At 43.7% G+C, this 12,932-nt stretch overlaps 1 protein-coding gene across 4 annotated transcripts in view; it reads right to left on the bottom strand.

The window, feature by feature from the left end:
- EFCAB11 (EF-hand calcium binding domain 11) overlaps positions 1-12,932 on the bottom strand; it is a 157,744-nt gene that overhangs the window by 98,355 nt on the left and 46,457 nt on the right. Inside the window, exon 6 of one of the 4 annotated variants that reach the window (XM_086709043.1) lies at positions 11,153-11,709. The exons of the other annotated variants lie outside the window; for them this stretch is intronic. Coding sequence (XP_086565169.1) covers positions 11,706-11,709 — 4 coding nt within the window. The 3' untranslated portion in view covers positions 11,153-11,705. Of the gene's footprint in view, positions 1-11,152; positions 11,710-12,932 lie in introns of those variants that run through there. 4 annotated transcript variants of the gene reach the window in all.

Here is a 12,932-nt window from a genome sequence, read left to right as displayed (position 1 = left end):
TTTTATAATCCATTTGCATAGACAGAATGTTTTATGTCTTCTCAAAATTCATATATTGAAACCTAATCCCCAATGTGACGTATTTGGGGGAGGGGGTGCTTCCCGGGGATGCTTAGGTTATGAGGGTGGAGCCTTCATTCTGGGATTAGCGCCCTGATATAAGGGACCCCAGAGAACTCCTTTGCCTCTTCTACTATGTGAGGATACAGCAAGAAGGCAGCTGCCTATGAACCAGGAAGCAAGTTCTCACCAGACCCCAGAACTGTCAGCCCCTAGATCTTAGACTTTCCGGCCTCTGGAACTGTAAGAAATAAATATCCGTTGCTTAAGCCTTCCCCTATCCCCACCCCCCACCCCGTCCGTAGTCTTCTGTTAGAGCAGCCTGAATGGACTAAGACACCATTGCAATGGGGAGCCCGCTGCACCAGGGCTGACAGACCTGAGTCCCAACCTTGACCTATGTCTGCTTAGATGTGTGACCTTGGATGGGTCATTTAACCTCACATGTGTAAAATAAGAGACTGTACCAAGTTTTAGGGATCTTTCCATTGGTGAAAGTCTGTGACCCTTTAAGAAACCACTCTTACAAAGAATTAACAAAATCATGATGCAATTTCCTTATCTAAGTAGCATGATATGTAATTTAGTACTTGAGTGCCTTTGGATGACAACAATGTCTACAGGCTCTGAGGAGAGAATAAAAGAATTAATACAGCATTACCATCAGATTAGTTAAAATGGAAAAGGTTTGGGGGCGCCTGGGTGGCGCAGTCGGTTAAGCGTCTGACTTCAGCCAGGTCACGATCTCGCGGTCCGTGAGTTCGAGCCCCGCGTCGGGCTCTGGGCTGATGGCTCAGAGCCTGGAGCCTGTTTCCGATTCTGTGTCTCCCTCTCTCTCTGCCCCTCCCCCATTCATGCTCTGTCTCTCTCTGTCCCAAAAATAAATAAACGTTGAAAAAAAAAATTAAAAAAAAAATGGAAAAGGTTTGTTACACATAGACAGTTTCCAAGTGGTCGACGAATTTGCTTTTTGATAAATCAGAGGTGTTTTGTGGTATACAGCCTTTCATGTAATTACACTAGTGGAGGCCAAAAATGAGAATTTAGGCATTATGATTTAAACTTTAAGCCTTAACTTCTATAATGTAAAGGAATTTGATAAGTAAGGTCAATCTTGCAGAGATTCTCCATCTTTATATTTCCATGCAGAGGAACCTCTTTTGGAGTAATATTCCCAGCCTCTCCCCTTGTCCTCACCCATTCCTCCTAGAGAAGAGACTTACCTAATTGGCGTACCTCCTCCTTTTCTCTGTAAGAGCCACCTGACTGTGGGGGCATGCGCAGTGCTCTGCTCCCCAGTGCCATAGCGGCAGGCTTTCATGTGGGGTGCCTGTGTCTGAGGGGAAACCTATTTAATTCTGGCTGCGATCCAGCACATCCACCCCTTCAACAGAGCCATCCCACAGATAGGGCTGACATTTTTAGCTACTACTCGTAACACTTGGATTTATTTCCCGATTTACTCTGGATGGCAAAAGAGGGTGCTAGGCTACTGTGCCCCTCCAGCCCCAACAGAATACTTTGCAGCAGAAAAAGAAAATGAACGATACGTGTATCTTAACGTAAGTGAGTCTCAAAAATATAACGATTAGAGAAAAAGCAATCTGAGTTTATGTAAGGCTTAAAAATAAATAAAACAATACTATATATTACCTAAAACACATAAATCTGTGTCATAAAATATAAAGGCACACGTGAGTGAGCTTAAAAATTCAGGATAGTGATTATCTCTGGGGCAGAGGAAGGGAAAGGCCAGCAGGCAGGGCTCCCCAGGGTGGTTTCAACCACATTTGAAATGGAATGTTTTGTTTCTTATATGCACTTTTTTTTCTGCCTCGATGATTTTACATATATGTGACACACACTGACATACCACACGTACATCTACAAGAGAATGAGGGGAGGAGCTGAAAAAACTATGCCCTGTCACAGTGAGGCCTGGTCAGCTCCTTTCCATAACCCCTGGAACAAAGTCAGTGAAAAGAGACATTGCCCATGCCTGGACATAAGACACTAAATGTAGCACTGGCTTCTACAGTTTTATTTTAAATGGGGAAAATCCATTAAACCACAGAATGAGAGTCAGAAAGAATAAAGCCAAGCAATCATCCAAGGAATGGAGTTACTAGCAGCAAACCATGGAAACTTCTAGAACTTACCTTTGCCAGAAGGTTGTTGCCTAAATTGTTGCCTTTGATAACAAAATCTTTTTATTAATTGTCTCTGAAGGAAGACTCAGTAAGTGTTCTTAGTAATGCATTTCAATGTCTTACAAATCACTAGAAAGTTTAATTCAGTGGAAATTGGAAGTCAGTATATCATGACTGAGATGGTCTGAAGACACACAGAAAGGAGATGGTCTGTATTGTTTCCTGATCCCCTAGTCTAACTCAGACACCCTGAATCGTAAGCATAATAGAACAGAGTCTACAAATCTGTGTTGCTTCATTTAAAAGTGCACATATTTTTTAAGCTTTCATGTATTGTATTTACTTGTTAATTTTTAAAAAATGTTTATGTATTTTTGAGAGACAGAGATACAGAGCACAAGTCCGGGAGGGGCAGAGTGAGAGGGAGACATAGAATCCGAAGCAGGCTCCAGGCTCTGAGCTATCAGCACAGAACCCAATGTGGGGCTCGAACCCACAAACCATGAGATCATGACCTGAGCCAAAGTTGGACGCTTAACCAACTGAGCCACCCAGGCGCCCCTAAATTGTTAATTTTTTAAATAAAGTTTATTTATTTTGAAAGAGAGTGTGCCCTCACACGAATGGGTGAGAGCCAGACAGAGAGGGAGAGAGAAGGGGAGAAAGATACCCAAGCAGGCACCATGCTGTCAGTGCAGAGCCTGATGCAAAGCTCGATCTCACGAACCATGAGGTCATGACCTGAGCCGAAATCAAGAGTCGACGTTTAACTGACTGAGCCACCCAATGCCCCTAAATTGCTAATTTTTAACAAGTTCCTTCCTCAAGGAGAAAAATAATTCAAGTGATAAACCCTTTGGGGACTGATGCCCACCATGCAGGTCTCAAAATCATTTTTTCAAGTCTTGTGTCTCCAATGAAGAGGAACAAATGAAGACTACATTAACATTACAAATCACTGACATTTAGATTAGGCGTCTGGTCCTTCAAATCGTTTTACAATTTGTAACCTAAGGATAAAAAAGACGTTATAAAAGGTAGCTGACCACGGACTGAAATGATCGATACAATCCAGGAAAGTTGCCTTCCAGGGAGGGTCTATCACATTTTCTGCCACGTTCGTCCGTAACAGCCCAGGAGATTTAGTCCCTTGTGCCCAGCATGGACTCTGGACATCCACTGAACTGAACTTCACTGACAACTAGAAACTAATGTGGGGAGATGGTGGGGATACAAAAAAGGATACTACGACCCACTGCTGTGACTTTGTCTACCGGAAAAGCTCAGAAAACCTACACTTCCTGAGGACCCTTAATGTCCTTCTTTAACCTTTCATCTCTCTCTTTACAAGGTTTATAACCTTAGAGAAGGTTACAAAAATAAGTAATAGTAATACCATATACACAATACGATAGGCTATATAATAACATACAGAACGTGATATGATATAGTAAAATATAGTCATTGTATGATATAACATCCTGTGGAGGGGCATCCCTGTGTCATTGTGTGTCATTGTGCCCCATCTACTTTTCGAGTCTCACCCCCAATCCTGCTCTTACTCACTGCAATCCAGCCACTCTGGTTGTCTTTTACTTTCCCTATCCTGCCAAGTTTACACCCGCTTCAGAGCCTTTTCAATTTTTTTTAACTTTTATTTTTGAGAGACAGAGACAGACAGAGAGTGAGCGGGGTGGGGCAGAGAGAGAGGGAGACAGAATCCGAAGCAGGCTCCAGGCTCTGAGCTGTCAGCGCAGAGCCCGACGTGGGGCTCAAACCCACGAACTACGAGATCATGACCCTAGCAGAAGTCAGACGCTTAACTGACTGAGCCCCCCAGGTGTCCCTAGGCCTTTTCAAATGTTCTTCCGGTTTCTGGGTGGCTCTCCTCCCAGTCAGCTTTTCATCACTTCCGTCTCATTCAAAGGTTACCCTTCAAAAAGGCCCTAGCCTCCCCGTCTAAGACTACCCACCTCCCCCTCAGTCATTCTCTCAAGTATTATTTTACCTTCCTCATAGCATGTTATCCGTATCTGAGGTTAACTCGTTTACTCAGTTACTGTCGGTCGTCTTACAACTAAACTCAATTCCTTGAGAGCAGGGACCTTGTTTGCTTTGCTCACAGCTCTCCCCGCAAGCACCCTGAAAGGGACTAGGTGCACAGTAGGTACTAAAAAACTGTTTCCTAAATGGATGAATGAATCCCTCCATTTTAAGGCTTTGAAGCATGTAACAAATGCATTCCCTATTTTATCAAATTCACGGTCTTGAATACTGGGTTTACTGGAAAATGGGGGAGGGGAGAAGAAAATGGACTCCTTATGATACAGACTAGCGAGAGCCGATGCCACAGAGAACAGCACGGAAATGAATGCTGTTATTTAATTTACATATTTTAATCACATTCATCTGATCCATTAAAAACTAAAAATAAATCCTTTCACTATTTTTACACTAGGCACTAATTTAATTATATTCTGTGACTACAGCTATTACATTACGTATTTTCTATCCAAATTACCTTGTACTTTGCTAGTGATGATAGGAGCTATCTCCGTATGTTGCAGGTATTCTTGTAGTCTGAGAAATCGTATGAGGCAAAACGCAATATGAACATATTACTGAATAAAATGCTTATAAATGAGATCCCTTCTCTCAGCCAGAAAAAGGAGACACAACACATTAGGTCAGTCATTAGGAGTCAAAGCCCCGCAAACAGTGCTGTCTGCGTTATGCATGAATCTGGAAGATTCCACCAGAATTTGAATTACTGTGCTTTACCAAATACACATTTAAAGGAGAAAACTATCCCTTAAGAAACAAATTCAAGAATCATTTAAACACAGTTTTACTGGCGCAGTTTCAGAATCTATCGTGAGGTATTTTGTCTAAGTTAAATTTAAAACTCCTCATTTTTCAAGCTGACCTGTTACAACTAATAGGTTTTAAAATGATGAACAGCCACAGAACCATAAAAAATATTCCACTTTCATAAAACCAAAGATCATTCTGTCTGAAATGAAGTTTCATTTTTAAAACTTCATGCATTTGAAAAAAAAATCACATACTCTTGGAAGAAATGGTCATTTTCCATGAAAGAAAATGTTAGTGGGATTCAACGGCGGCACAAAAGTAAAATGTACATTGTCAAATAAAGGCTGTTTTGCTATTTGGCAAATACAGGCCTTGTTTCCACAGAATGGGCAGGAGAGAAGGGAGGGGAAATTCCAGGTGTTTGCAAACCAAGAACACAAGCGCTTTTTTTTTTAACTGAGCCTTGTGAAAATATTAGCATTTTTAAAATCAATGTTAGCTTTGGATTACATTTAGGAAATTATAGAGACAACACAGAATTGTAGTATTAGAGTGTGTAAACAATCATAATTTATTACCTACTTTTAAGACCCTTTCTATAGAAATGCAGAACTTTATTTTTTTTTTTAATTTTTTTTAACGTTTATTTATTTTTGGGACAGAGAGAGACAGAGCATGAACAGGGGAGGGGCAGAGAGAGAGGGAGACACAGAATCGGAAGCTGGCTCCAGGCTCTGAGCCATCAGTCCAGAGCCCGACGCGGGGCTCGAACTCACGGACCGCGAGATCGTGACCTGAGCTGAAGTCAGACGCTTAACCGACTAAGCCACCCAGGCGCCCCGAGGTGCAGAACTTTAAAACGCACTGTCATTAAAGAAGCTTCTCAAACCACCTCTGTGTGCACACAGTGGGACGAAACCTCAGTGGCTGATGGAGCTAAAGGCATGGCTTCCGAAGGGATCCTTGGAGAGGGGAATTCCCAATGTGACCCTCAGGTTTTGGTGGTTTGCTACTTTTTGCCACAACCTTTGGTCAAATTAAGTCACAAAGTCAGCTCAGACTCAAACAGTGGAGGAAAACTCCACCTCTTGATGGGAGGAGCCTTGGTACTCTGCAAAGGAGGGTGCCCACAGGGAAGGGGTGGAGGGAGTTGTTACCGCCATCTTTGCAAACAACCAAACGCCTCATGAATGCCTGTGCTCCTTTTCCAGTGAACTGGGTTTGTGAATAATAAGGTTTGGGGCATTAATGGGAGAGTTCGTGACTCAATGAATTACCATACAGTTACCATAAAAGCTGCTGTCCTCATACATGCACGTGGGGCCTGGAAACGTGCACTTCCGGGCACACAGCAATGTTCCAGATGTTCATGAGGGGTCCTAAGCACCACTGGGGGAGAGAGGCAGATCACAGGCAGGAGGAGCCGTATGGCATGCAAGGCAGGTGGCACGTGCTCAGTGCACAATGAGATAAAGAAGTACCATCACGAACACTGAGAAGAGGGGACCGTCACTGAGGAACGGACACATCGGGTCACGCAACAGAGGAGGGAACCCAACCTCGCCGGAAGGGCTCACAGAGAAGGATGCAGAGGAAGGGATATCCCAGAAAGGAGTCACGCGCATGATGAGTGAAGGTCCTAGCTCATCAGGAGAGAAGTTAGAAGAACCTGAGGAGAGGGGGCAGAGGGTGACTTTAGCACGCACCCTTATAAGTGGGGCCCAGACACTTACTACACTAACGTCATGGGAAGAGGGGTTGACAGCAGAAAGACACTGCACGAGCAAAGGGACCAGTGGCTGAACAAATGAAGAGCCAGGGCAGAAAAGGAAAGATCAATGCTGACTGCACAAGTGAAGCTGGGAAAATCATGGTATCACTGACAGAAATAGAAAGAAAGAGCTGACTTGAGGATAAGGATAATGGCTCTCACTTTAAATATGATGAACAGAGGGTGACAACAAGCAACTTAGAGCATTGCCAGCTATTCATTAACCGTGTGGCTTTGGGAACATTATTTAACCTCTCTAAGCTCAGTTTTCTTATCTGTGAAATAGGAATCATAACAATGGTGTACAACTCATTAGCTTATTGTGAGGAGTGAATGGAATAGTGGCAATGCCTGGCAATCAAAAAAATGACCGGTGCTTTTGCCATCATCATTATCCAGTTTATTATTTGACAAGCAGCCCAGTAGTTGTTTTTTTGCCATGTGAACTTATGGTTATCTGATACACCCCTTACCAGGTTCCCACCAACCGCCCCCCCGCCCCCGCCAAGTACAACTGAGGTAACTTAAAACGTTCTATTCTAATGGCAGTCCTTGTAAATTTTCCATAGCATTTGAGTCTGAGCAATTTACAACCCAGAGAAGGCTCCAATCCGATGACAAATTTATCACTGCAAACCATTAAAACTAGTATGTCAGCTGACCCATCTGGATTAGATGCGGACATCTGACGGCTATGGTTTTTCTGGTAGGTTGAAATGGGGCTGCTTAACACCGAAAAAAAATGGAAAGAATACGATTTAATCATAATTTGCAACATGCTAAGGATCCCTTTGAGATTAGAGTTTTCTGTTTGGCTCTGTTTGCTTGGGATATAAGAAAATAAGATTAAATAAAGAGTATAAGATTCTACAGTATATAATGCAGACATGAGAATGGGGAAACAGAGAAGGTAAATTCCAAGAAATCTGAGGATTTAACATTGCCATGACTGGTAATGCTGGGCAGCGAAACCCATAATTTATCATGCACATAATAAGTGCTTAATAAACATTTGTTAAATAATGCTGAAATTGACGATGTTTGATGACACTGATGAGCAAATTATTTGCATTTTTTTAATTTCTTGCCAAAGACATTAGAATCACTGTTTTCTTTAAAGAGCAAGCCAACAAGGGGGCCTGGGTGGCTCAGTCAGTTAAACGTCCGACTTCGGCTCAGGTCATGATCTCAGTTTGTGAGTTCGAGCGTTGCATCGGGCTCTGTGCTGATGGCTCAGAGCCTGGAGCCTGCTTCCGATTCTGTGTCTCATTCTCTCCCTGCCTCTCGCCCACTTGTGCTCTGTCTCCCTCTGTCTCCCAAAAATAAATAAATGTAAACAAGAATCTTTTTTAAAGAGTAATCCAACAAAAGGTATGAAAACAGAGAATCAAGGTATTTAAAGCTAGAAGGAGAGGCAACCAAAGTATAGGGAAGTTAACAGACATGCCCGACCGAGTCAGTTCCCCACAATACGGGCTCCAAGCCTGAACAGCTGAATGACAGCCCAGGGCACATCCCACTCCCCCACCATGGAGAAGGCAGAGGAATGGAGAAACTCAAGCCAGTCACTTTGGTGATTTGTCTGAAGGTCTAACAAAAGGTTGAGAGGAGTAGATGGATTCTGAGAAACGTGGACTTCAATTATTTAAGCCATAAATGTTTCCCATTATGATGTTTAAACAGTTCATGACAGTCTAAAATACAGAATTTTTTTTGGCCCTTAACACAGTCACATTTTACAGTTTTGCAGTATGAGGTTTTTGAGATTTTTATCAAAAGGTTTTATGACCAAATTGTCAGAAATCAGGGAATTTTATAAAAAGGGTGTACAATTCAGCTAAAGTGTTTTCATATATCCACAGCCTTAGGTCTCTGAAAAGGGTTATAGCCATAGATTACACAGCTCTATTTTTTACTGTGAAAATTTATATGCTGTCCAGATCTTTATTCCATTGAAATTGAACTGGAAAGAGCCCTTAAATAAAATGATTCCTTCAAAAATCTGTAAACTGTAGTAGACCTGATTGATAAAGAGATTCAAAAATCCCTTTCAAGGGTGCACATGGGGCGAGATATAAAAGGGAAAGACAAAAAGGTTCTCCCTTGCATGACGGATGTGCTTATTTGTGCTTCCAATCTGGGGTCAGACTGTCTGGGTCAGGGCCAATTTCTGTCCGTTCAGGTGACCTTTGCCAAGTCACCCAGCCGCTCTGCCCCCCTTGGTCTCCTCATCTGTAAAATGGGAGGAATAACAGTCGCCACCTCCCAGGGCTGCTGTGAGATTCAAAGGAGTTAACGACAAGCAAAGGGTTGGGGACAGGGCTTGGCACCCGCGTCGTGTTCACTATTTTATCACGTCCTTGCGACCACTGCCTCCCACTCCCCTCCATCCGCTCACCGTCTGTGCTGTTCTCTCTCTCTCTCTGGGTGCCTTTCCTCCCAGGGTTTTTCAAGTTCGGACTCTGTTGCTAAATTCTGGGACTGCCCTGGCTGGAATTAAATCCTCTCAGCTTTCTGTGCTTCTGCAGTAGGTACTGTTTTCTACCTAATCTTACAGTCACTCCCTGAAAGACTGTCCTGTCTGATTTGCTCTTATAGACCGGAAGGGACCCTCTTTAGTGCCTCACACATGGAACTCATTTGTGGAATGAGTCAAGAGAGAGAGAGTTGTCATCTACTCTCTGATCAACTAGTGGCTGTTATTATCACTATTAAGAAGCAAGAAAGGCTGGTCCTGGGAGGCTCAAACTATAAAGTTGAGACAAATATCGTGACTGTCTTTTGGAAGAAAGCACAATTGATGAAATGCACAGGGGATTTCATTTCACGAAAATGCAGCCGATCTCTGGAACAAAATCAACAGAATAAAATCTCAGATCTGAAATGAAGCCAACTTGGTCAGGACCCCTGACTGGGCAGGGGGGGGGTGTAGTATTACTGTCCATCTCTCCATTATCCGCAGTGGAGAGGCAGAGAAGACCTTTCAAGATGAATATCCATTCGGTGGTGGCAAATTATTCCTGAACTCAAAAGCCTTTTATGTTCTCCTGTTTCTTGCTCTATGATGGGCCGGACACCTTCACTAAAACATTAATGAACGGTGGGTGCCTATTAGGGGCCGCACACGGTGTCCTCCCATGTGGTCCCTCGTACGACCCCCAAACAGCTCTGTGACGTACGTTCTCTCATAATTGCATCTTACACATGAGGTGACTGACACACACAGAGGTAACTTCCCCAAAGTAACTTCCCCAAAGTCTGTTGGCTAGTTCAATTCATCTCACTTCAATCCCTCTTCTCATTTTTATTGTCCTACATGGGAGTGTAATGGAAACCAGCGTGGAATAGCTAGTGAAATAAGAGGCTACAGGAATTCTCCCAGGTCAAGTCTGACCTGGTCTGGTTGGGCAGGAAAGGCCAAGTGTGTGAACTGCAATGAATTTCAGGAGTCAGAGCTCAGGTTACATCCAAGTTGGCCTCCACGTCCCCGGGGACCCAAGCTAGTCAGCAAAGTAATGGACTCTCCGGGCCACACGATGATAATCTAGTGGATGTCCCAGATGACTCATTTATTTTAGCACAAGTGCAGCTAGAAGCTTAGGAGAAGGCAGAGTTCTGGGTTTCAGGACAGGAAGCTAGAAAAGAGGTTAGAGTTTAGGGCAAGTCTTTGTGCTAATCAGGAAACTGCAAGAAGCTGGACTGCTGATCAGGACACGCAGTGGGGTTAAGGAGAAGAGGAGTATGGGAAGGTGGTCCCTGGGATCAACCCTGATAGAAGGAAGCTACGCCTGTCACATTTGGATCCACTCTCCACACTGCAAACCACAAATCTGATCACGTCACTTCCCTACTTTGTCAATGATTTTCCGTTGTCCTCAGGACAAAGTTCAAACTTCCTGAAATGTACAAACCCTCCATGATTTGTCCTGTGGCTACCTTTCCAGCCCCATCACTCTGTGTTTAGCCTTCTGGCCCTAGCCACCCACCCGGACAAATGAGAGCGAGCGGATTCAGTAACAGACCAGCTGTATGGAGGAACTCTCAGCTGGTAGAATCACCAGGCTCTGCTGCTGACCTCTGCAGATGGATTCTGCGTAGGACACTCTCTCCCTCCCTGCCTATTTCCATCCTTCACTCTCACACTGGCGATCGCTTTCTCTGAAGTCAGCCCCACGTCCATCCCCAACCCCCATTAGGCATCCTTCGCGTACATTCCCATAATGCTTTGCAGTCACCTTTCAGGATTAACCATCTTGGATACTAACTACCTATTTCGCCAACTGGACTATAAGCTCCTCGAGGGCAGGGTAGTGCTTGTCTTGTTTCCTTTCATATCCTCCCAGTGTCTGCAAAGCAGTAGATGATAACACATATTTATTTCTAAGACAGAAAAAGACTAAGTCTGAGGACAGAAGTGCACAGGGCAGAGACCCCTCCTAACGTGACTGGGGGCAAGAAGACAGGAGTCATGTTGCACGTTAAGTATACGGTGAGGACCACACATATGATCAGGCATCCAGGGAGGATCTGGAAACATTACCAAGTATCCACAGAGGGTCTAAATTTCAGTTGCCGATTTGAAAGCTGTATATGCTGTGTCCAATGCAGTCATCCCAACCAGCAATGTGTAAGTGTTCTGGGATATCGTCAGACTTTTACATTTTTGCTTATGTGGTAGGTGTGAAATTGTATTTCCTTGTGTTTGCGCATCTCTTCTGGTTTCCTCTTCTATGAATTGCCTGTTTGGGGTGGTGGGGTGTGGTGTACAGCTTTCTTTCTTTCTTTTTTTTTTAAATTAAATTGTAGTAGTTCTTTACAAAAAATGTATTAGGTGTATTCTGAGTACCCATGGCACTTTGAGTGTTGAGAGCTTCACACGAAAGATATGAGAGTCGGACTTTTAGCGTCTTTCACCTGTGGGAAGAAGCAGGAAGGACACCCGGGAAGGGAGAAAACAGGATTCAGAAGAGTTCAACTACTGTCTCTTTTTCAAAACCGACATGAGCCTACTGGCTAGGGGAGAGGAAACGACAAAGAAAGAGAACTGGGGACACTGTGGTATAGTATTAGGATGTGGCAAAGGGGAAAACACAAAGGCCATTTTGTTCTTATCATTAACAAAAGTGAGCTACTTCCCATGCTATCGATCAGGCTGGCGAGAGAAAAGACCAATGAATCTAAGGCTACTCATTTTGTGATCGCTTAAAGCAAACAACTTTTAGCAATACTACGAAGCCAGCCAGCAAAATAAATAGAAATGAGGTCCAAGGAATCGAAACATGAAAATTTGGAGAGAAAAAGATCTGCACAAAGCAAAACAGACCAAATACAAGGCGAACCAAACAAAAGCTAAATCAAATAAATAGGCATTGCCGTGTGCCCTGGAGGACTGCCAAGGAGAGTGAATTTCAACAAAGAAAGCGTCTGCCACCCGTTCGGAAAACTTCAATTCTAGAAGGGCTGAAGGAGGGCTGCAGCCACTGCAAAGCAACACAGGAGCTTTAGGGTGGAGAGACGGCAGATCAGAGGCTATTTCAGGCTCTGTAGACAAACACTAGAACCTTCCCCTAGCAAGACAGGAGCAGCCCACTCCCCCCACCTCCATCCCAACACAGCCCTTTGTAAGAAACAGGTCCAGTCACAGAAACTTGCAACATTGACATTGATGGCCAATTTGCAGATAAAAGGCCCACTGTCAATACCCCTGTCAATACCAAAATCCTAGGAGACAAAGTGTTGAGATAAAAGGAGTCTATACAGCCCAAGTAACAGCACTGGCAATCACCTGTGAACTCGACCCTAAAGACAGAGTCCTGGGCTTTGGGGATGAAATCAAGGGAGTCTCACTCCACATGTTAGCACTCAGCCCTGGCCTGGCACAGTTACAGCAGTGAGAGCAGTAATCTTACCAGTAATAACCATCACCACCACCACCACTATCCCCCACTGGAACATTCATATTGTGCCGGGCAAGGAGCTAGGTGCTTTGCAAGAATTATTATCAACAAACCATTATTATCCTAATTTATAGCTGCACACTCTACAGTTAAGGGAACCAAGGTAAATTGAGATATTTCTCAAAGGTCTCCCAGCCAACAAGCAAAGGAACACTTACTCCAAACATGCTCTCTTAACCA

This window comes from Puma concolor, chromosome B3 (genome assembly GCF_028749965.1).
Source record: "Puma concolor isolate L17-30 chromosome B3, mPumCon1.1.hap2, whole genome shotgun sequence".
Classification (NCBI taxonomy): domain Eukaryota; kingdom Metazoa; phylum Chordata; class Mammalia; order Carnivora; family Felidae; genus Puma; species Puma concolor.
Note: the sequence above shows the minus strand (reverse complement) of the source record. Positions and strands in the feature narration are given on the sequence as shown.